The 24,843-nt window shown below is 42.5% G+C and overlaps 1 protein-coding gene across 3 annotated transcripts in view; it reads right to left on the bottom strand.

The window, feature by feature from the left end:
• LOC125460565 (voltage-dependent L-type calcium channel subunit alpha-1D-like) overlaps positions 1-24,843 on the bottom strand; it is a 556,326-nt gene that overhangs the window by 111,324 nt on the left and 420,159 nt on the right. For 2 of the 3 annotated variants that reach the window (XM_059649877.1, XM_059649878.1), the window contains 3 exons: positions 21,731-21,833; positions 8,616-8,717; positions 5,117-5,247 (listed from right to left, as the gene is read on the bottom strand). The exons of the other annotated variant lie outside the window; for it this stretch is intronic. In XM_059649877.1, coding sequence (XP_059505860.1) covers positions 5,117-5,247; positions 8,616-8,717; positions 21,731-21,833 — 336 coding nt within the window. The remainder of the gene's footprint in view (positions 1-5,116; positions 5,248-8,615; positions 8,718-21,730; positions 21,834-24,843) is intronic. 3 annotated transcript variants of the gene reach the window in all.

The following is a 24,843-nucleotide window of genomic DNA, read 5'->3' as shown; positions in this document are numbered from 1 at the left end:
AAAATATGCCAATTTTACAAACATATGAGTCCAGAAGTAGGCTCTGTTATTAGGATCTGTTTATATAATCCAAATTTTATAAGGCAGACCTGCATCCCTACCTTTCATATGCCTTGGCCTAGTAGAACTGCAAACTAAAAATTTCTAAACCACTTGTGTCATCTTGACTAATGCTATAAGATGATGCCAGTTTTCGCTACTATTCTAAAAGGAAAGTATATCCGCATACGGAAGTTTGAAATTCACTAGAGCACAGCTTCAGTCACTGAACCATGCAGATACACAACAGAAATTCTCAAAATGGAAATTATATCAGCCTTGTATCATGTGCAAAGTGTTGAGGTAGCTAGCCAAAATGCTATGTGGAGAGATAGTAGGAACTGCAGATGCTACAGAATCTGAGACAAGGTGTAGAGATGGATGAACACAGCAGGCCAAGCAGCATCAGAGGAGCAGAAAAGCTTGACATTTCAGATCTAGACCCTTCTTCAGAAATGGGGGAGGGGAAGGGGGTTCTGAAATAAATAGGGAGAGGGGGGAGGCGGATAGAAGATGAATAGAGGAAAAGATAGGTGGAGAGGAGACAGACTGGTCAAGGCGGCAGGGATGGAGCTCGTAAAGGTGAGTGTAGGTGGGGAGGTAGGGAGGAGATATGTCAGTCTAGGGAGGATGGACAGGTCAAGGGGGCAGGATGAGGTTAGTAGGTAGGAGATGGGGGTGGGGCTTGAGGTGGGAGGAGGGGATAGAGGAAGGACAGGTTAGGGAGGCGGGGACGAGCTGGGCTGATTTTAGGATGATGAAGGGGGAGGGAAGATTTTGAAGCTTGGGAAGTCCACATTGATACCATTGGGCTGCAGGATTCCCAAGCGGAATATGAGTTGCTGTTCCTGCAACCTTCGGGTGGCATCATTGTGGCACTGCAGGAGGCCCAGGATGGACATGTCATCTGCAGAATGGGAGGGGGAGTTGAAATGGTTTACGACTGGGAGGTGCAGTTGTCTAGTGCGAACTGAGCATAGGTATTCTGCAACGTGGTTCCCAAGCCTCTACTTGGTTTCCCTGATGTAGAGGAGGCCACAATGGGAACAGCAGATGCAGTAGACCACATTAGCAGATGTGCGGGTGAACATCTGCTTGATGTGGAAAATCTTCTTGGGGCCTGGGATGGGGGTGAGTGGGGGAGGTGTAGGGGCAGATGTTGCAGGGAAAAGTGCAGGGTGTGGTGGGGATGGAGGGGAGTGTAGAACGGACAAGGGAGTCAGAGAGAGAGTGGTCCCTCCGGAAGGCAGATAAGGGTGGGGAGGGAAATATGTCTTTGGTGGTGGGGTCGGATTGCAGATGGCCGAGGATGACGTGTTGGATCCGGAGGTTGGTGGGGTGGTACGTGAGGACGAGGGGGATTTTCTTTTGGTTGTTATTGAGGGGAGGGGGTAAGAGGGATGAGTTGCGGGAAATGCGGGAGACACAGTCGACGGCTTTCTTGACACCTGAGGGGGGGATGTTGCAGTCCTTGAAAAATGAGGACATCTGAGAGGCACGGGAGTGGAATGCCTCATCCTGGAAGCAGATGCAGTGAGGTGAAGGAATTGAGAATAGGGGATGGCATTTTTGCAGGAAGGTGGGTGGGGGGAGGAGGAGTATTCCAAGTAGCTGTAGGAGTCAGTGGGCTTGAAATGGATATCGGTTTCTAGGTGGTTGCCTGAGATGGAGACAGAGAGGTCCAGGAAGGACAGAGAGCAATTAGAGATGGTGCAGGTGAACTTCAGGTTGGGGTGGAAGGTGCTGAAGTGAATGAACTGTTCAAGCTCGTCATGGGAGTGTGAGGAGCTGCCGATACAGTCAATGTCACAGAGGAAGAGGTGGGGTTTAGGGCCAGTGTAGGTACGAAAGCGGGATCGTTCCACATAACCTACAAAGAGGTAGGCATAGCTTAGGCACATGCGGGTACCCATGGCCACCCCCTTTGTCTGTAGGAAGTGGGAGGAATTGAAAGAGTAGTTGTTGAGTGTAAGGATGAGTTCGGCAAAGCATATGAGGGTGTCACTGGAGGGACCTGTGGGACAAGAAGCAGCAGAGGGCCTTTAGGCCCTCTGTAAGGGGAATGCAGGTGTATAGGGACTGGACGTCCATGATAAAGATGAGGTGTTGGGGACCGAGGAATTGGAAGTTCTGGCGGAGTGGAGGGCATGGGTGGTGTCACGGATGAAGGTAGGGAGTTCCTGGGCCAAGGGGGAGAAACTGGAGTCCAGATCGATAGAGATGAGTTCAGTGGGGCAGGAACAGGCAGGGACAATGGGTCGACCAGGGCAGTCAGGCTTGTGGATTTTGGGAAGGAAACAGAAGCGGGCAGTGCGGGGTTGAGGAATGATGAGGTTGGAGGCTGTGGGTGAGAGGTCACCTGAAGTGACGAGGTTGTGGATGGTTTGGTTTTTGGGGGTGGGGTCATGATCAAGGGGGCAGTAGGAGGAAGTGTTGGAGAGTTAGCATCTGGCCTTGGCAATGTAGAGCTCAGTGCACCATACTACAACTGCACCTCCCTTGTCTGCAGGTTTTATGGTGAGGTTGGGATTGGAGCAGAGGGAACGGAAGGCTGCATGTTCTGCAGGAGAGAGGTTGGAGTGGGCGAGAGGGGTGGAGAGGTTGAGGCGATTGATGTAGACCTGGAACTGGTCTAATACTGAGCCTCTGACTCAGAAACATAACGAGAATAATTTTGCAGTACCTAAAATGCAGCCCATCTTTCCATTTGTTTGAATTTCAGGTGCCTGTTGTACTAATGTCTGATTAGGTAGAGGACTGTAGTGACAGTCATGAGGTTAGCTCGGCGGACCTCACAGAATAAAAGTTCCCTGTCTGAATCAGATTAACAGACCAATCAGGGAGCCCTGGCTGACAGAGATAAACAGAAAAATCAGAGGTTCTGTTCACTTTGAGAACTGGCTCTGAGGGAGCAGAGTCAGTATTAAGCACTTTCCACATGTGAATCAATGGGAAACCTGGTGACGAGACACCAGCCTCTTCTAAGTTATTTCAATGATAGCCGAGAATAATCACGGAAGGACAATGGCAAGTGTTTAGGGATGGACGCAGAATTGGGGAATGACCAATTGCCAGTCAATAGATCCCTCAGGAGATCTGTGGAGCAGGGACGCACACAGACTCAAACCTGTTCAGACATGCTATGTCACACGTCTGGAGCCGGTGGGACTTGCACCTAGGCCCTCTGCCCTAGAGGTAAAGACATCACCACTACACCATAAGAGACTCCTATTCTGGAAGATTATAATAAATACTTATAATAGGTTACATAAATTAAGTAATTAATGATATATTTCAGTAGATTTGGAAAATAAATTGTAAATGCACCCAAATTTTTGCAAAATGGTGTATTACTGTTCTGCTAAGTAAAACATTCTTTGTTAAGGCTAAGTTGCTAATTGTTACATTTATCAGCTCACCAGCTAGTAGAGATCAAAATAAAATGCTTTATTATTCTAACAATTTGTTTTATCCATTATGTGAACATAAACAACTAACTGCAATGTTAACTCTATCACAACTATGCTGACAAGATAAAACACATTTGGAATAGTAAAAAATATTTGAAGTTGTAAAATAAGCGTGCCTTAAGTTGCGTGCTGTTAAACATTATTTATGAAGTCATATATGTCTCCAAAATTTCGCCTTATCCCCCTTTACTTTACAGATGGGTTAACATTTTGCCATGGTAGTTTCCAAGACAAGTCGCAAGCTAATCATCTTTATTTTACCAAACTGATTGCTGTATTAATTTCCATACATTTCCATTCCAAAATTAAGCAATTATTTCTTGTTAACATCTTTTACTAAATAATCTCAATATGCACCCTTTCATTTGAAAACATTGTATTTGAGTTGTATAAATATCCTCATGAAACAGAATTTAATAAGATTGCGACCTACAGCATAATACTGCTAGAAGTGTCAAAAAAACAAACTTTCATTTCGACTTATTGCATAATTATTGATGATCAGGTAATGGACTGAATTGACAAAGTGCAATTGCAGTCATTTGAACTGTTCCTGCTTGTGTTATTACTTATAAAAACAATTAAACTCTCAGAATATTTCTTCAGCATTTTAGGGATCAACAAACTAATTTAAATAGATTAAGGCCACCTGTCAGATGAAGAAATACACACATGCTGACATCAAAAACAAGAAGTTTAGTTCATATGTCTCCTGCAGACTACTGAGCCAAAGAAGGCGACTATTTTTAAATCTGCATAAACCAGTTTGTGATAAATATGATTTGTCTATTATCATTTTCTACCTAAGTTAATTCTCAGTGCTAGGCTCATAATGCAACCCTAGTTATTATGAATTGCTAAATAGTAATTTGCTTTGCAATACCCAAGGTTACTTAAGTTTCCAAGCATAGGTATGGACAATAGTTAAAGTTGACCAAGGCAGCAACAAGGCAAGCAAGCACATTCCATTCAAAATGCATATTTGTTTAAATTCCACGTTCTGCCTTCATAATGCCGTATGTTTTGCTATTTTCCTATTTGTTGCCAGTGCAGCGTAATTCATTTCTATTTGTATGGCGTGCAAAATAATGGCTGGAGATGCATTAGAAAAGGGTATACAATCTTCACATGAAGATGAATCAGCCGTGAGCATATATAAAAGCTGCAGTGAAAAATTGAAAAGGCTACATGCATCTCACTAATCTGACCTTTGCATTAGGTTTGTCTTTGGCAGAGAATGCAGGATGATGCAACAGGCTTCATATTTTATATCAACAATAATATAATCATTCATTACATTAGCGCATTCATACAAAACATACTCTTGAAGTTATGCAGTGGTACAGTAGTACAGAAAATTTGATAAGTATGTTGGAAACTTCAGAGGAAATGTTAACCTTTTTAAGTAGGTTATAACCTTTGCTAAAGTAGCAATGAGAACTTTTGATAACGTACAGTGTACATGCACTGTTACCACACTGCAAAATTCAACAACTTTTAATAATTAAAATCCAAAGCTTTAACTAAGCACATTTTGTATGCTTTTCAAACAATCATCTTATAGTCACTTTAAAAACATACTTTACAAATTGCCAAATTAATCTCACCTGAAGAGCAACTGTAGTATTCTTTCTGGGTTGCTTTCCTACCAAGCCTTGTTCCTTACGTCGCTTGAATTTCCTAAAGTAGTCCTGTATCAGGAAGGTGGCATAGAACTTCCCCACGGTTACCTCATCATCTATATGAATAGACCAAACAAATTCCTCCTTTTTCAGAACGAAGCTTTTTTCTAATCATCCTGGAACTTTCTAATTTGGCTGCTTTCTATAAACCTGTGCTCTAAACTTTATGAAGGGCGATTATTCAAATTACTATATAAAATATACATTAGTAACTACATTTGAAGGAATTAAGTTTCAGAATTAAATAACACCATAATAATCATTTGTATACAGTTTAATGAAAAAGGTGAATAATACACATATTTCTCATCAAAAATTGTCAATAGACTGAAAGATTCTCTAAAATCCAAAGTAGATATATTTACAGCATAACTTGAGCATATTTGTGACTGTTGTGCAGTTTTACGAGTTCAAAATGAATGATAAATATCAGTAGATAATCTGTAATTCTGCTATATACTTGTGTTAAATAATTGCAGCCTGAATAAGGCTATATGACAGAAACTGATATTTTAAAGTAGGTATTTAAAAACACTGCATTCAACTCTTGAACTAAACTCAAAATCCTTTGCAAACTTTACTTCCAGCAATCTTTTCATTTAACTGTATATGTTTGTCTTGAGTGACAAAAGCCCAATTTGCAACCATGTAAAATACGCACGCTGTGCTGTGCAAATTATTTAATTAGTTGCAAAGAGTAATTATTGGACAATCTTTGCCACATTTGGCTGCCATGGGCAATGGCTGTCAAAACAGGTCATAAGAAATTTCCATTCCATCATTCTTTTAAGGTTGTTAAAACATCATTGCACAAGATCCTTTGTCAAGTGGTACATTACACCTTTTGAATCTTTTATTCTACTATGAAAATATTGACAGTATTATGAGTGCACATTGTTCAATGCAACAGTAAAGAATGAAATTACAGTTGAGAATGAAAATACGTTCCATTTACTAAGTATATTTTTAAAAATCAAATGTATAAAATGTATTATTCACCTTCATGACAGATGTGAGCTAAAATTGCAAGGCTACAAAATCAGGAAGCAGATGGGTGCAAACAAATATTGAACTAAGTGCACAAATCTGACAGATCACTCAACTGATAATGAATAATATTAACCTGTTGCAGTCAATTACAACTAAACTATTGGAAACTTTTGAATCTAACTTTGAAAAAGAATGGGAATTTTTAAAAATGGAAAAAAGTTATTTGATGATAATAATCCTACATTAACGTTCTGAGGAAGGGTCACCAGACCCGAAATGTTAAGTCTGACTTCTCTTCAGAGATGCAGCCAGGCCTGCTGAGTTTTTTTTCCAGAAACCCTATTATGCAATTCAGCTTTTGTTGATGAGGAATAGAAGAAGCGTTTTCTTTTTCCACATTTTGCACAATTAATTACTTATGGATAATTGACCCTGTAACCGAGTGATAAAATTGCAAAACATCCCTCTCTGTACCGAACACAAAAATAAATTCCAAGTATGATGTAATAAATGCTGTTATAATAGAGCTTACTGGCAATAACATAGTGGAAGAACTAGGTTCTTTTAGGAGGGAGGCTATGGCAGCTTTTAGGGAAATTCAGCGTGCAAGGAGCAGAAAAGGGGAAGAGCAATAAAGATAATTGAACATAAAGTCTAAATTTAGAGGGAAAGAAGTCAACAGGTTTGGAGAGAGTAGATGAATGCCGTTTAAGGGGTCAGCTGCTCTTTGGGAAAATAAACCCAAGTTGATCTTGGATTAGTGACCTCTAGCAGGGAGGAACAAGGCCTGATAATACATTTACAGTCCAGTCAGCTCTGGTGATGGAAGGATAAACTAATTTTGTGCTAGGTATGCTTAGATTTCAGACCCTTGGGCTTAACCAAGCAAAGACAGGTGTCATACTTTAGGATTGACAGGTGAATAGGAGAGGTTATGTTATAGGAGAGATTTAGGGAGGAAAGATTTCAGAAGAGATAAGGCAAAGGGATCAGAGATACAGATTCAAACTATAGATGATAAGATTCTTAATGTAGAGATCAAGGAGGAAAGGAGGGAGGATAAATTCAGAGAAACTTTAGGTAGGCCAATTGAGAACAAAAAGGATTTTAATGGAGAAATTAAGTTATGGAGCCACATTGTAATCACGATTGCAAAGTCAGGGTCAATGTCACCATCTATATTAAGCTAATTGAAAGCAAGGGTGTTGTTCACAAGTTAATGGACATTCTGGAGCGTGATTCAAAAAAGGAGCAATGGGTGTGGGTAAGTATAGGAATTTTGGGCTTTTGGCCAACTCATTTTTCTGCACCTCTTAATTTGTCTCATCAAGGACATAACCAAATGTTTGACAGCAAATTTCTTTACTGAATCCAATTGAATGATTTGTTATGTTTGTGCCCATTTGACGACAAAGATTGTTCAGATCTAAAATGTTCTAAAACCTTAACCCTTACCCTAAAGACAAGGTCAATACAATTAGTTCCACAAATGAGATGAATTCAAGTATAAAGGCGATTAATTTTGTCAATTAAAGCATGTTTTTACTGAATAATTAGCAAGCTGGAAAACTAGCTATAACCTTGTAGTAATACAGGCATGAATATATTAATCCTATGAAGATGAAAAGCCTTTGTATTGTTCCCAATTTCCAAGACATGCAGATAAGACAAAACTGGCTGTGTGGAATATTTCTGAAGCACAGGTCTCCATTTCAAATAAATCTTAGGGGAAACAGTTGTTAAGAGGCAACACGAGTTCCATGCCACCGGCCTAAAACAGAATTGCTTCAGAATATTCTTACAGTTTGAAAGAAGAAAGGGACAGGAGCTGCAGAGAAGCTCAAGCAAACAAGTTGAAATATTATTGGATACATGCAATGCTTTCTCAATTTATGCCATGCAAGCATTAGAAACAAAATTGAAGCAAATGGTTACTTAAGTTTTAAAAATTAAAAACTTTAGCAGTACGTAACAAAATTCAAAGCTTGAAGGTTGCTAAATGTCAATGATATTTTTAACTATTAATAATGAAATACATTTCATTACTTATTACTAATTAAACTGCAGACTTCATCTCCCAAGTACTTACCATACTACTGCATCATCATTATACTGCAGCAAATTAACAAATTCTACAGCTGCCTTCTATAAAATATATCTCAATACAAGAATTGAAGTTTCAAATAAACTGATGGATAATCTTCAGAGTTCAATTGCTTTTCAACAGTGAGAACAAAGTGAAGTCCCATCTTAATGTACATTTCCCTATTTCTTCAAATACAAAATCAAAACCAAATACTTTTATCGGGTTACTTTGTAACAATGCATGTCCCCTTACATAATTCAAGAACAAACATAAACTAGTAAACAGCCTGTGATTTTTGAGAACATAATTAACAGCAGTGAAAATTGATCTGAACATCATAGCACTAACCATCAGCTGGAGGGACCACTTGATCTAGCAACTTCATACTCGTTCGCTTCCAGATTTTTTTAATAACAGCTCTCAGTTCCTCATTAGCTTGATCTAAGTTCCCTGTATCAAAGGTAAAAAAAGCATGCAATAGAATCAGCCACATGAACCTTTTGAAACAGTGAAGCAGCAAACTAATGCATAATTTCCAGTGAAGAGAGATTTATTAAATACTTCTACATATGTCAAACATAATTGAAATAAAAAGGATGTCAGCTAGTTCAGTAGGCTGGTTTGTAATGCTGTGTAACACCAGCAGCAATTTCCACACTGGCTCAGGTTACTATGGAGGTCTGCCTTCTTGACCCCACCTATCACCAGTAGAATGGTAACTCGCAGGTTAAATCACCACCAGTTGTTTCTGTCTGATTAGACAGCAGCCCTACGGTCCTCTGGAACTATGGCAAAGTTACCTTTACCACTAATTGAAAATGTACGAGGCGCAAGCAGTCATGTCTAAATTACATGGAGTTTATTTTTCCAATATTACATGTTTAACTCTTGTTGCAATAGATATTTCTACATCTTGGCTGTTAATTTCTATACCAGATATACATGAACCATGCTCAGATTTAAATATTTTGAAGATAAACTGAATGAAATGTGGAGAATCACAAAAACTTGGGAGAAATGATATGGAATTAAACCCAACAAGATTCACATGGCATCAAACTGAGAATGGGATCACAAATTTCAAACCATTTTGAGAAAAATGTTTGTGTGGATTTGACAGACATTGGATGCCCTCCCATGGACAATCCATTCCACTTCAAGATTTAAATCAATAGCCACTGTACTGACTAAAACTCTGGCCAACCCACACTGATAATATGCTGGGGTAGCCTTAATAGGGTGAGAGTGGGGTTTAGTTACGTTCCTAAAGGACAGCAAATCCCTCCCTCCAGAGCTGTTGGTCATTCTATTGACTGGAAGCTCTGTAGTCTTAACAGCAACAGGAGAGAATAGTGGGCAATGCTTGGGACAATAACCAATTTCCAAAGATGATTAATTCTGGACTTGTGTGAATTTTGAGCAGCATGGCTGGTTGAGACCTTAGTGAAGAGTGGGTGAGGTTTCAGTTCAAGTTAGGGAAAGAGGGAGAAAACAAGGGTGGCAGTTTAGATGGCAGAAGGTGGATGGGTGTTGTCATTTGGTACAACAAGTCAATGTTGCAAACGCTACATTTAATTTTGCTACTTTTCTATTATTGGATGTGTGGCTAGAAAAATATTATTACATTTCCTTTTTAAATGAACAGCAGAAAAACATATGTGTTTTTAATAACGACGAATCACTACCAACATTAAAAAATGTGTAGAAATGCAATTCTTGAGAAATAAATTTAATTAGGGTCATTAATGGAACAGAAAATGCGTTATAACGGAGATAAGGAAGATGGATCTAGAACAAAGGTGATGCTGTACACGTGCAAAACAATTGCACCAGAGAAATTTCAGCTAGAAAATTTCAATATTTTAGAAATGGAACATACTGTATGGAGGCCTGGCATTTTTAATACGGCCTCAAAAAGTGTGAAATGTGGAGTAACATCACCATCAAAAGATTATTCACTATAGAAATGTAATCTTTCTACTCCAAACCATCTCCAACACTCAGGCATCCAGTGCTTCATCTGTGAACCCTAGATCCTTCTCACTTTTCAGATGCTCTATTTGTATGGCATCAGCAGCAGCTCCTTCACCTGGGCACGGTTTCCTTTTAACAAGGGACAGGTAGCTTGGCAGGTTGATTGCAACATGTAATATCAGCATATCATGCTGAGCACTCAGGTAATCAAGTAGGGCAAGTTCTACACATTGAAGTCACCATCAGGCAAATAAAAAGACAGCACCCGTTTGCATGCCTCAATGGAAAGAAGGGATCGAACCATTAAAAAAAGAGCCATAACTAACTATTAGCTCTATTCTTTCTATTTTGCAATACAAAGTCATGTGACATGCTGTGTGCATCGAGAAATCCTTTCTATATTGAAACAAGTCAAGCAATCAGAACTTCCTCTCAAGGGGTCTGATGGTCTCCACTGCTTCTGGTTCTGTTTCACACATATGTGTGTACGTACATATACATACACACACACATGCACACGGTCACAATGTGTGTTTGGTCAGCCTAACAGAGATCATAAGCAAGGTGTTAGAAGATGATGGTTCTTGGCCACAAATAACTGACCTCTTAACCAAATATCTGGATGGAAAAGAATGTACACTGATGAAGAACACAGGACGTAAGCATGTATCTTGTTTAATGTTACAAATCTACATAATTTCTCATCTTTACTTGTTGATATTATGCACATTTAAAAATAGAATTCTTTCCTATCATTGAAGAGGCTTAGCCTTGCAGTTGACCACAAAGGCTCACATTGATGTAACTCATAAGCCCCCACACTTCAGAAATTTCAGGAATTCTCAAAAGGCGTATTGTTAAACAGAGAGAACATTCTCCTTTGCAAAAGTGAGGAATTCCTGGTGCTTAAGCAAACAGCATTTCTGTTACTTCTTTGATTGAAAAGTGCATTAAAAATAAAGATATGGTGATGTGACTGGTTTTTGGAAGAAGTGCAATGTATAAATGATCAGGTCTAACTTGAACTTCACAGTCACCAGTGTTGTGGACGAATTAGTAAGGGACTCCAACCCTTGGTTCTCACGTAACAGTATTCAGTAACTGCCTCCCTGGAAAACCAGAGCCACAGAAAACTATTCCTCTGCAAAGCCAAGCCTTAAAAAACTTAGTTTCTTTACAGCCTCATGTCGTCAGGCATGCTCTCCTACTTCACGCTCATCCACTATCCTGTGAAGCTCTGTTCTGCTTGTCCTGTTGCTACCATTTCTTCATGTTCCAGCTCCAAGACCAAGTTAAACCAAATGTCCAGGCAATTTAAAGAATGACTTTAGAAATAGCATGGAAATGACTGTGTTCTTTGTATCTTCTTCCAGCACTATAACACCACTCCCTATTTAACCTGACCTGACTTTAATATGGCATTCTTGAATCTTCAAGGTTTTTTTTGGGACTTGTCTATAAAAGAAGCATGGAATGTGCTTTTCCCTCATTTTTTTTCAACTAATCAATGGATTAAATTTTAATTTGCATTTCTTTTTGCGAGTACTAAAACGTTTTGCAAATGTTATCAGAATCATGCAAAGAACAATATTTAATATATGATATTATTGAAAAACTTATATTACTACACATTGGAAAATAGAATGCTCTATTTTGACCAAGAATAGTAAATACTGGAAATACCCAATGGATCTGGCAGCATCTGTGGTCAAAAAATTATTAATAGTCTGACTTGTGAAAGACAGAAAGCCTCTCTGTCTTAACAAATAAGTGCCACAGACACAAATTTGGAAATCCAAACCTGAACAAAGTGTCTATTATTTTCGCAGTGAGAGTTACAGGCAGGTTTCAATATACATATCCATGGTTTATGGTGGTAACTGCACATGGTAAAGTGCAACTGCCTCACTCTCGTGAGTTTTTTTTCCCCTCAAGGCATGTTCTTCAATGACAATTTAGGCAAATTAGACCCATGAGGAGATGTTCTAAAGTTGCTGGGTTCTTTTGGTGTGGCAGAGAGCACTTTTGGAGGGCTAAGTGCCCTTTTGGATATGTTCCTGGATCAGCTTTTAGAGATATCAGATACCCATTGAGAGATTTAAGGCTCTCTTTGATACAGGTGGGAAGCCTTCTGGACTTGTTAAGAAAACATAATGTGCATTACAAATTGCATTTAGCCACAAAAACTGTGAAGTTAGTTCTCTGTGTCAAAGAGATTTCAAAAGGAGCTGTCAAGGCATTTAAAACTCCTGCCCTTTCAAGATTTGAAAAAAGTGTCTCCTATATTAGAAATTGTCACCTGTTGATATAAGGCTGGGAGTTATGATTACAGGATTAGTGCCAAATTATGTGGATTTCAGACCCTTTCAGTGTGATTATGGTGTGCCTGTCATTCGATAACATGGTTCATTATTTGAAATGGTTATAAACTCTTGCAACTGCGACTATGATTTTCATTGTATCAGAGATAATGGGAACTGCAGATGCTGGAGATTCCAAGATAATAAAATGTGAGGCTGGATGAACACAGCAGGCCAAGCAGCATCCCAGGAGCACAAAAGCTGACGTTTCGGGCCTAGACCCTTCATCAGAGAGGGGGATGGGGGGAGGGAACTGGAATAAATAGGGAGAGAGGGGGAGGCGGACCGAAGATGGAGAGTAAAGAAGATAGGTGGAGAGGGTGTAGGTGGGGAGGTAGGGAGGGGATAGGTCAGTCCAGGGAAGACGGACAGGTCAAGGAGGTGGGATGAGGTTAGTAGGTAGCTGGGGGTGCGGCTTGGGGTGGGAGGAAGGGATGGGTGAGAGGAAGAACCGGTTAGGGAGGCAGAGACAGGTTGGACTGGTTTTGGGATGCAGTGGGTGGGGGGGAAGAGCTGGGCTGGTTGTGTGGTGCAGTGGGGGGAGGGGATGAACTGGGCTGGTTTAGGGATGCAGTGGGGGAAGGGGAGATTTTGAAACTGGTGAAGTCCACATTGATACCATATGGCTGCAGGGTTCCCAGGCGGAATATGAGTTGCTGTTCCTGCAACCTTCGGGTGGCATCATTGTGGCAGTGCAGGAGGCCCATGATGGACATGTCATCAAGACAATGGGAGGGGGAGTGGAAATGGTTTGCGACTGGGAGGTGCAGTTGTTTGTTGCGAACTGAGCGGAGGTGTTCTGCAAAGCGGTCCCCAAGCCTCCGCTTGGTTTCCCCAATGTAGAGAAAGCCGCACCGGGTACAGTGGATGCAGTATACCACATTGGCAGATGTGCAGGTGAACCTCTGCTTAATGTGGAATGTCATCTTGGGGCCTGGGATGGGGGTGAGGGAGGAGGTGTGGGGACAAGTGTAGCATTTCCTGCGGTTGCAGGGGAAGGTGCCGGGTGTGGTGGGGTTGGAGGGCAGTGTGGAGCGAACAAGGGAGTCACGGAGAGAGTGGTCTCTCCAGAAAGCAGACAGGGGTGGGGATGGAAAAATGTCTTGGGTGGTGGGGTCGGATTGTAAATGGCGGAAGTGTCGGAGGATAATGCGTTGTATCCGGAGGTTGGTAGGGTGGTGTGTGAGAACGAGGGGGATCCTCTTGGGGCGGTTGTGGAGGGGGCGGGGTGTGAGGGATGTGTCGCGGGAAATGCGGGAGACGCGGTCAAGGGCGTTCTCAATCACCGTGGGGGGAAAGTTGCGGTCCTTAAAGAACTTGGACATCTGGGATGTGCGGGAGTGGAATGTCTTATCGTGGGAGCAGATGCGGCGGAGGCGGAGGAATTGGGAATAGGGGATGGAATTTTTGCAGGAGGGTGGGTGGGAGGAGGTGTATTCTAGGTAGCTGTGGGAGTCGGTGGGCTTGAAATGGACATCAGTTACAAGCTGGTTGCCTGAGATGGAGACTGAGAGGTCCAGGAAGGTGAGGGATCAACCAATACCAGTCACGGTTGGACATAGAGCAGTTTTTCCGCCGTCTTCGCCTCCACGCCTACTTCTTCAACCGGGAACCCAACCCTCCTTCCACTGACCCCTTCACCCGCTTCCAACACAAGTCCTCCTCCTGGACACCACCCCCAGGCCTCCTACCCTCCCTCGACCTCTTCATCTCCAACTGCCGTCGAGACATCAACCGCCTCCACCTCTCCACCCCTCTCACCCACTCCAACCTCTCCCCCGCAGAACGGGCAGCCCTCCGCTCCCTCCGCTCCAACCCCAACCTCACCATCAAACCCGCAGACAAGGGTGGCGCAGCCGTAGTATGGCGCACTGACCTCTACATCGCCGAGGCCAGACGCCAACTCTCCGACACCACCTCCTACCGCCTCCTCGATCATGACCCCACACCCGAGCACCAAACCATCATCTCCAACACCATTCACGACCTCATCACCTCAGGGGACCTCCCACCCACAGCCTCCAACCTCATTGTTCCCCAACCCCGCACGGCCCGTTTCTATCTCCTTCCCAAAATCCACAAACCTGCCTGCCCTGGTCGACCCATCGTCTCAGCCTGCTCCTGCCCCACCGAACTCATCTCCACCTATCTGGACTCCATTTTCTCCCCTTTGGTCCAGGAACTCCCCACCTATGTCCGTGACACCACCCACGCCCTCCAACTCCTCCAGGACTTCCAATTCCCTGGCCCCCAACACCTCATATTCACCATGGACGTCCAGTCCCTGTACACCTGCATTCCGCATGGAGATGGCCTCAAGGCCCTCCGCTTCTTCCTGTCCCGCAGGCCCGACCAGGCCCCCTCCACCGACACTCTCATCCGCCTAGCGGAACTCGTCCTCACACTCAACAACTTCTCTTTTGACTCCTCCCACTTCCTACAGACCAAGGGGGTGGCCATGGGCACCCGCATGGGCCCCAGCTATGCCTGCCTCTTTGTAGGTTATGTGGAACAGTCCCTCTTCCGCACATACACAGGCCCCAAACCCCACCTCTTCCTCCGGTACATTGATGACTGCATCGGCGCCGCCTCTTGCTCCCCAGAGGAGCTCGAACAGTTCATCCACTTCACCAACACCTTCCACCCCAACCTTCAGTTCACCTGGGCCATCTCCAGCACATCCCTCACCTTCCTGGACCTCTCAGTCTCCATCTCAGGCAACCAGCTTGTAACTGATGTCCATTTCAAGCCCACCGACTCCCACAGCTACCTAGAATACACCTCCTGCCACCCACCCTCCTGCAAAAATTCCATCCCCTATTCCCAATTCCTCCGCCTCCGCCGCATCTGCTCCCACGATAAGACATTCCACTCCCGCACATCCCAGATGTCCAAGTTCTTTAAGGACCGCAACTTTCCCCCCACGGTGATTGAGAACGCCCTTGACCGCGTCTCCCGCATTTCCCGCGACACATCCCTCACACCCCGCCCCCTCCACAACCGCCCCAAGAGGATCCCCCTCGTTCTCACACACCACCCTACCAACCTCCGGATACAACGCATTATCCTCCGACACTTCCGCCATTTACAATCCGACCCCACCACCCAAGACATTTTTCCATCCCCACCCCTGTCTGCTTTCCGGAGAGACCACTCTCTCCGTGACTCCCTTGTTCGCTCCACACTGCCCTCCAACCCCACCACACCCGGCACCTTCCCCTGCAACCGCAGGAAATGCTACACTTGTCCCCACACCTCCTCCCTCACCCCCATCCCAGGCCCCAAGATGACATTCCACATTAAGCAGAGGTTCACCTGCACATCTGCCAATGTGGTATACTGCATCCACTGTACCCGGTGCGGCTTTCTCTACATTGGGGAAACCAAGCGGAGGCTTGGGGACCGCTTTGCAGAACACCTCCGCTCAGTTCGCAACAAACAACTGCACCTCCCAGTCGCAAACCATTTCCACTCCCCCTCCCATTGTCTTGATGACATGTCCATCATGGGCCTCCTGCACTGCCACAATGATGCCACCCGAAGGTTGCAGGAACAGCAACTCATATTCCGCCTGGGAACCCTGCAGCCATATGGTATCAATGTGGACTTCACCAGTTTCAAAATCTCCCCTTCCCCCACTGCATCCCTAAACCAGCCCAGTTCATCCCCCTCCCCCCACTGCACCACACAACCAGCCCAGCTCTTCCCCCCCACCCACTGCATCCCAAAACCAGTCCAACCTGTCTCTGCCTCCCTAACCGGTTCTTCCTCTCACCCATCCCTTCCTCCCACCCCAAGCCGCACCCCCAGCTACCTACTAACCTCATCCCACCTCCTTGACCTGTCCGTCTTCCCTGGACTGACCTATCCCCTCCCTACCTCCCCACCTACACCCTCTCCACCTATCTTCTTTACTCTCCATCTTCGGTCCGCCTCCCCCTCTCTCCCTATTTATTCCAGTTCCCTCCCCCCATCCCCCTCTCTGATGAAGGGTCTAGGCCCGAAACGTCAGCTTTTGTGCTCCTGGGATGCTGCTTGGCCTGCTGTGTTCATCCAGCCTCACATTTTATTATCTATGATTTTCATTGCTTGCTTTTTACAAAGAATTAATGGAAATTAAATGTACCGAACAAACTGATTAAAAATTTATCATTGTGACATTTTTTAAAAAGTTAACTTTTCATTAGACACTGAAGAACTTCATTACATTTCTTTTCAGCATGGGCCTTCAGCTATATCCATCGAAAATTCTGGGTGAGTTACTGTGGCACGTGCAAGCGCAAAGAATAGTGGGTGCGTGTGGAGCAAGGGTTGACATGGATTTGTACAAAGTTGGCATAGAGGTACACAGGGCCATTTGAATAATGATGAGAATAGGCATACTAGGTTAGGATTGGCACACAAAGAAATGAAACTGGATGAACCACCTAGCATGGAGTTGGCACCGGAAACAAAAATTGCAAAAACAGCCTTGTTGATCCTGCAAAGTCGCCCACACTAACATCTGGGGGCTAGTGCCAAAATTGGGAGAGTTGTCTCCAGACTAGTCAAGTAACAGCCTGACTTTAACTTTAAGGTATGATTCAATGAACATAACTACGTTACAGACACCATCATCACCATCCACGTATATGTCGTGTACTACCAGCAGGACGGATCCAGCAGAAGTGGTGGCACAGTGATATACAGTAGGGAGGGAGTTGCCTAGGAGTCCTCAACATTGAATCCAGACTTCCTGAAGTCTCATGGCATCAGGTTAAACATGGGTAAGGAAATCTGCTTATCACAAACTATCCTCCCTCAGCTCATGAATCGGTACTCTTCTATATTGAACAATACTCGGTGTCAACACTACAGGTGGAAAGGCACAAATTATATTCTGGGGGAATTTAAATGTCCATTACCAAGAGTGGTTCAGCAGCTACATTACTGATTGAGCCAGGTGAACCCTAAAAGGACATCGCTAATAGATTTGGTCCGCAACAAGCGGTGAGAAAACCAACAAGTTGGGTAAAACTCAACCTCATTCCTTATCAAACTCCAGGCTGCAGATGCATCTGTATTTGTAAGAGTGACCACTGCACGGTCCTTGTGGAAACAAAAGTCTCGCCTTCACATTGAGAATACACTTCAATGTGTTGTGTGGCACGATCACTATGCTAAATGGAACTGACTTCAAACAGGTCGAGCAAATCAAGGCTAGGCATCAATGAGGCACAGTTGACCATCAACAGCAGAACTGTAATCCTACAAACTGCAACCTCATGGTCTAGAATTTGCCCTGCTCAACCATTACCATCAAGCCAGAGAATAAAACCTGGTTCAATGGCGAGTCCGAGGGGGCATGCCAGGAGCAGCAGTAGACATACCTAAAACTAAGGCATCAACCTGGTAAAATGACCGAACAGGATTACTTCCATGCCAAACAGCCTCAACAGCAAGTGACAGACGGTTAAATGATCAAACAACCAACTGATCATATCGAAGTTCTGCAATCTGCTACATCCACACATGAATAGTGCTGGACAATTAAACAACTCACTGGAGGAGGTGGCTCCATAAACATCTTATCCTCAATGATGGAAGAGCCTAACACATCAGTGCAAAAGATAAGGCTAAATTACTTGCAGCACTATTATTCTCCTGGGCTTTAGCATTGGCCAGAAACTCAACTGGACTTACAGGACAGAGGCTAGGAATTCTGCAGTGAGTACCTCACCTCCTGACTCCCCAAAACCTGTCCACCATCCACAAAGTGTAAGTCAGGAATATGACGGAATACTTCCACTTGCCTGTATGAGTGCAGCTAGTAACACTCAAGGAAACTGACACTATCCAAGAAAGAGCAACACACTTGTTTGGCACCACATCCACAAACACCCATTCCTCCACCACCAAACGCTCAGTAGTAACAATGTGTGCTGTACACAAGATGTAATGCAGAAATTCACCAAAGATCCTGAGGCAGCACCTTCCAAACCGTGACCACTTTCACACAGAAGGACAAGGAGAGTAATTACAAGGGAACACCGACACCTGCAAAGTCCCCTCTAAGCCACACATCATCCTGACTTAGAAGTCTGTTAAGTTCTTGACTTGCTTGCCACATTGACTTGTTTTTGTTCAGACATTTCATCACCATGCTAGGTGACGTTATCAGTGGAGCCTTGATGAAGCGATGTTATTCTACTCTGTTTGGAATTTATACTGTCCAGTCCGTTATGGTGAGTACTGCCATTTCTAGCTTAGATCTGTATGAGTTTGTATGTGGGGTCCAATTCGATATGTTTGGTGATTAAAGCGTGGGCGGAGAACCATTCCTGTGCATGGGTACAGTTGGCTTGGGCTACTATGGTTACTTTGTCCCAGTTAAACTGATGGCCTTCATTGTCTGAATGTACAGATATTAAGGAGAGTTTGTCGATACGTTTTGCTGCTAGCTGATGTTCATGTATGTTGATGGCTGGTTTCCTTTCTGTTTGTCCAATGTAATGTTTGTAGCAGTTGTTGCGTGGTATTTTATAAACCACATTCATTCTGTATGTTGTGGGAATGGAATCTTTAATCCTTGTAAGTGCTTGTCGTATAGTGGTTGTGGGCTTGTTGCCCACCATGATTCCTAATGGTCTTAGGAGTCTTGTTGTCAGTTCTGATATGTTCTTGATGTAGAGTAGTGTGTTGAGTCGTACTGTGTCATCCTGTTGTTGTCTGTTTTGTAGGCATCTGTGGATGAAGTTGCGGGGATACCTGTTTAAAGCAAGGATCTTGTACAAGTGCTCTTCCTCTTCCCTGCGTAGTTCTGGAGTATTGCAGTGTGTCCTGGCCCATTTAAATCGTGTCCTAATGTTTGTGGACGTTGGGGTGATTGCTGTGGAAGCTGACGATTTGATCCGTATGGGTTGCTTTTCTGTATACTGAGGTTTGGAACTCCCCATTTGTCAATTGCTCTACTTTAACATCCAGAAATGAAAGTTGATTGTTGTTTTCTTCTTCCCTTGTGAATTCAATCCCTGTGAATACGCAGTCAATTAGATGGTGGGTCTCTTCTAACTTGTTGCCTTTAATAGATGACACATTTGTCATTATGTGCTGGATCCAGTTTAGGTTGAATGTGGGAGAGGGTGGTGTGTTCTAGTCTTTGCATGACTGCTTCTGCTGATGAGTCCTGAAATGGGTGACCCCATTGGTGTACCATTACAAATAAAGACAAAGTGTGTGGTGAGGCAGAGGTCTAGTAATTTAACTATGTTTTCCTTGCTGATGGAGCTGCTCATGTGCATTGCTGTTTCCTCTAGTAACGTGGTCACTGTTTCTTTGGCTAATGTGATGTCGATTGATGAGAATAAAGCTGTGATGTCAAAGGATACCATAATCTCACTGATTTTTATGTTCTTGAGGGTATCGAGGAAATTTTGGATTGAGTAGATAGAATGGGATGATCTGCATACTACGTGTTTCAATCTCTGTCATAGTTTCTTGGCCAAATTGTGTGACGGTGTCCCTGATAGGGAAACAATGGGTCGAAGAAGGATGTCTGGTTTATGTACTTTAGGCAGTCCATGGGAGTGGGGGATGTTTGCGCCCTCTGGTTTCATTCTCATGAAGTCTGTCTTGGTTACCTGCCCTGCATTGTTTCGTCGCTTCAGTATCTGAGTGATCCTATTAGGTCGCTGCGGTGTTGGGTCTATCGCCACCTGTTGGTAGGTGGTTGTATCTGTAAGCAATGTCTGTTCGTTCTTAATGTCGTCTGTTTTGTTCATAACAATGGTCATGCACCTTTTGTCAGGTGGTAGGATTATGATGTTCTCCGTCATATCAGTACATTCAGACAATGAAGGCCATCAATTTAATTGGGACAAGGTAACCACAGTAGCCCAAGCCAAACATTGACACGCATGGGAATTCCCAGAGGCATTGTTCTCCACTCATACTTCAATCAACAAACACACAAAATTGGATCCCATATAAAAACCCATACAGATCAAAACCAGAAATGACAGTACTCACCATAACTGACCGGACAGTACAAATTCCAAGTGGAATAGAATAACATCGCTTCACCAGAGGCTCCGCTGATGATGTCACCTAACATGGTGACAAAACGTCTGAACAAAAACAAGCCAACTCAGCAAGCAAGTCAACAACCTCATCCACAACCCAAGCTACAGATCGTTGCCAAAATTATTTTGGAGATATATTGCTATTCCTTCACTGTACCAGGGTTAAAATCCTCAAATTCCCTCCATAAGGACAATGTAGGTTTACCTGTAGCATATGGACTGCAGTGGTTCAAGAAGGCAGCTCATCATCAACTTCCCAAGGGCAACTAGACACAGCAATAAATTGTGGCCAGCCAGTGATGCCACATCGCATGAGTGAATAAATAAATAAAGAGCCGCACCTCCCCTTCCCCAAATGGGGTGGTGAGTCCAGAGGCACAGGTTAGCGTGGAAGTTATGAGGCACTATTGCGCTGGTATGAAGAATCAGCACGGAGAATAAGAGGGTCCATGAAATGTAAGTGGAGGGCATGTGGTAGCATGGGGAGCATGGGGCAGAGGTGACGGAATAGGTGGGCTACATGCTGGGTTTTTCTTTTCTGTTGCTATCTTTGACAATGAAGCAGTGCACTGAGGCAGGCATTCATACAGCTCACTTTCATACCTGGAGATTCGCAACCAATTCTGGATTTTGTCACCATGACTACCCGCCACCATTACACCCCCTTAAAAAATGGCAATTTCTCTCATGTCGGTTTTCCAAGTAATAATTGGGAGTGAAATAATTCAGGTATGTTGGTTTGAAAAAAAGTCAACAACTTGAAATATTATCACTACCCTTTCCTTCACAGATGCTTTTTGATGTGTTGAGCATTTCCACAACTTGCTATTTTTTTTCCGATTTCCAAAAACTGCAGCGTTTTGCTTTTATACTCTATTTTGGCCAATGGTTCCTGCCGTCAGAGTCTGTCGACTGCACTTCAGGTCTGTAAGTAGAGGGGCATGGCTCATGTAGATTTATTCCAGTCAACCTTGAACATCGGTATTAAGTCAATGTCAATTATCACCAGATTTAAATTAACATACTTCTCTGTTGAATGACTTCTAATCCATATCTACATGAATCTTACCATCTGTTTTGATTTTCAAAGCTGTTCTCACCAAGGCAAAAAGGGTTGCATTGAACATTACCGTTCCATCACTATTCAGGGGCATATTCATAGCTACCAATCTCTGGAAATTAAAGAAAATGGGCAAATTTTAGTTTTATAGCATGAAATTTTACAGCATTACCATTTTACTTTACCTCCTGTTTAGGTAAGAATTGGTACAAAACTATCAATAATTGAGCAGACAATTTTTTTGGTTTTCTGAATCTCTGCTTTCACTACAGTTGAAGGCAGCAAGTTCCAGGTAATTACCATGTGCTGAGCAAACTTTTCCCTCATGGCTGCTTGCATCTATTCCTCAAAATAATAAATCACGTTATTATTGTACCATGAATTTATTGGTGCAGCTTTTCTCTCTCCACATTTTCCCACATTATATTCTATCTGTGAAGATTTTTCTCCCATACTCTTAAACGGTCTATGTTCCCCCATAGACGCTGTCACCCTCATGACTTACGTTCCCTTAAATCTTTGCCATTCACGAACTTGTCAATTGTGTATTCGTTTCCCTTATTTAACTCATTAATTGAATATGTTGTTAATAATCATGCCTTGGTACTGATCCCTGTGGCACTCCATGAATTGAAAGTTGTCATCCTGAAAATGTCCCTTTTAACCCAACTCTTTGCTTTTTGTTAGTTAGCCAATCCTCTATCCTTAATTAATATACAACTCCCAACATCCATAGACTTCTAACTTATTAAGTAGCCTTATGTGTAGTATATTATCAAATGCCTTTTAGACATACAAATATATCACATCCTCTTGTTCTCCTTTATCCAAGATAAAGTGTGAAGCTGGATGAACACAGCAGGCCAAGCAGCATCTTAGGAGCACGAAAGCTGCTGTTTTGGTCCTAGTCCTTTCATCAGAAAAGGGTCTGATTCTGATTTTATGAAGGGTCTAGGCCTAAAACGTCAGCTTTTGTGCTCCTGAGATGCTGCTTGGCCTGCTGTGTTCATCCAGCTCCACACTTCGTTATCTCAGATTCTCCAGCATCTGCAGTTCCCATTATCCCTTCTCCTTTACCCATTCCACTTGTTACCTCTTCAAAAACATTGTAATAAATTCACCAGGCATGATTTCCCCTTCATGAAGCTATGCTATGTCTGTTTGATCATGGTGCATTTTCAAAAAATGTTCTGTGATTGCATCCTTTACAACAGACACTAGTATTTTCCCAATGACAAATATTAAGCTAAATCAACATATAGAGAGTCATTTTTTTGCCTCCCCCCTCCCCCTTGTGAATAGACAAGTTACACTGGCAGTTTAGGAATTTCTCCAAAATCTAGGGATTCTTGGAAAATTATTAACAGTTATTCTACAATTTATAGGCAACAGCTGAGTGATACTATCAGTGGACTGTTAATCCAAAGACAAAGGTAATGTTCCGGACACCCAGGTTCTAAGCCTGCCACAGCAGATGGCAAAATTTGAATTCAATTTTTAAAAATCTGGAATTAAGAATTTCATGATGACCATGAATTACCTCTGCCATTTCCAAATTATTATTTCCCCAGGCTTTTTTTTAAAGCAGTCATGTCCACTTTGGCCTCTCTCTTCCTTTTTATACAGTTAAATAAGCTTTTACTGTCTGTTTTTACATTACTTGCTGGTTGCACTCATAGTTCACATTCACCTTTTTCTTGGCCATCTTTTGTTCATTTCAATATTTTCTCAATTTTCTCATCACTCATCTTTGCTAAATTGCATGATCTCCTTCCAATTTTATGTTATCCATAACTTTCTTAAATAACCATGGTCAACTTATCCTCTTCCTACAATCCTTCTTCCTCAACTTTTGTAGCTGGTGGAAATTAAACATAATTAATAAATCTGGAATTGATGCTATTCTCAGAAGTGAGACCATGAGCTTGTCAACTGTCGAAAAAACCCATCTGGTTCACTAATGGCCTTTCTGGAATTAAATCTGTCATCCTTACCCAGTCTGGCCTATATGTGACTCCAGACCCATGGGAATATGGTTACCTGTTAACTGCCCACTGAAATAGTCTAGCAAACCACCCAGTTCAACACTAATCAGGGATGGGTGATGAATACGGCCTTGCCAGCAACACCCACACCCCATTAAATAATAAATAAAAACAAATTTTGATAAATCTCCTGTGCCTCTCTCAAAGACTTTCAAATCCTTCCTAAAATGTGGCAACCAGAATTGGCGACAATATTCTAGATGTGGTCTCACCAGAAATGTTCATCATATTTAAAATGTTCAACAGAATTGCCCTAATGACTTCCCCGATTTATGAAGCCCAGGATTCCATGCTCTGTGTTAATTACTCTCATCATGTTTAAAATCAGCCATTTGTCATTTGTTCATTCTTGTAGGTGTTTTTTTTTGCAGACCATTAGGATCAATTTCATTATAAGAATATTTTGGGATGATGAACATAAAATTTTACTCTGAATTCCAGTATGCAAGTCATTGCAAAGCAGTGGCCTGAACACTTCAGAGCACCAGTCTATATTCTCCAGGATGGAAAACAAACATTTACCACGGTTGTATTTTCTGTTCTAAAAAACAATATTTTATCCAAGTTGACAGTAACAATTCTAATTTGTTAAACTTCCTTTGTGGTAATTCATCATATATTTCTTGAAATCTATATAGACAATATGGGTTCACCTCATTAAACTATTCTGTTACTTCATTACTTCATCAAAAAACTGAATTATATTAGTCAGGCATGATCTGCATATTACAAATCTGCACTAGTCTTCATCAATTAAGTCAATCCTCTCCAAATGCCTGTTAATTTTTACTTGAATACTGTTTCTAAAATCTTACAATTGAAGTTAAACTAACTTGCTCAGGCATCTATTTTTTGGTAAGGATGTCACATTTACCGTTCTACAATCGTCTAATAGTCCCCTCACAAGAAAGTTAGGGATAACATCAAATTGGAAGAAGATCATGCAGTTTACCAAAGATGAGTGATGAGAAAATTGAGAAAATCATGAAATGAACAAAAGATGGCCAAGAAAAGGGTGAATGTGAACTATGAGTGCAACCAGCAAGTAATGTTGTGAGAGGACTGTTAGCTTGGAAG

Source organism: Stegostoma tigrinum, chromosome 11, assembly GCF_030684315.1.
Source record: "Stegostoma tigrinum isolate sSteTig4 chromosome 11, sSteTig4.hap1, whole genome shotgun sequence".
Lineage (NCBI taxonomy): Eukaryota > Metazoa > Chordata > Chondrichthyes > Orectolobiformes > Stegostomatidae > Stegostoma > Stegostoma tigrinum.
Note: the sequence above shows the minus strand (reverse complement) of the source record. Positions and strands in the feature narration are given on the sequence as shown.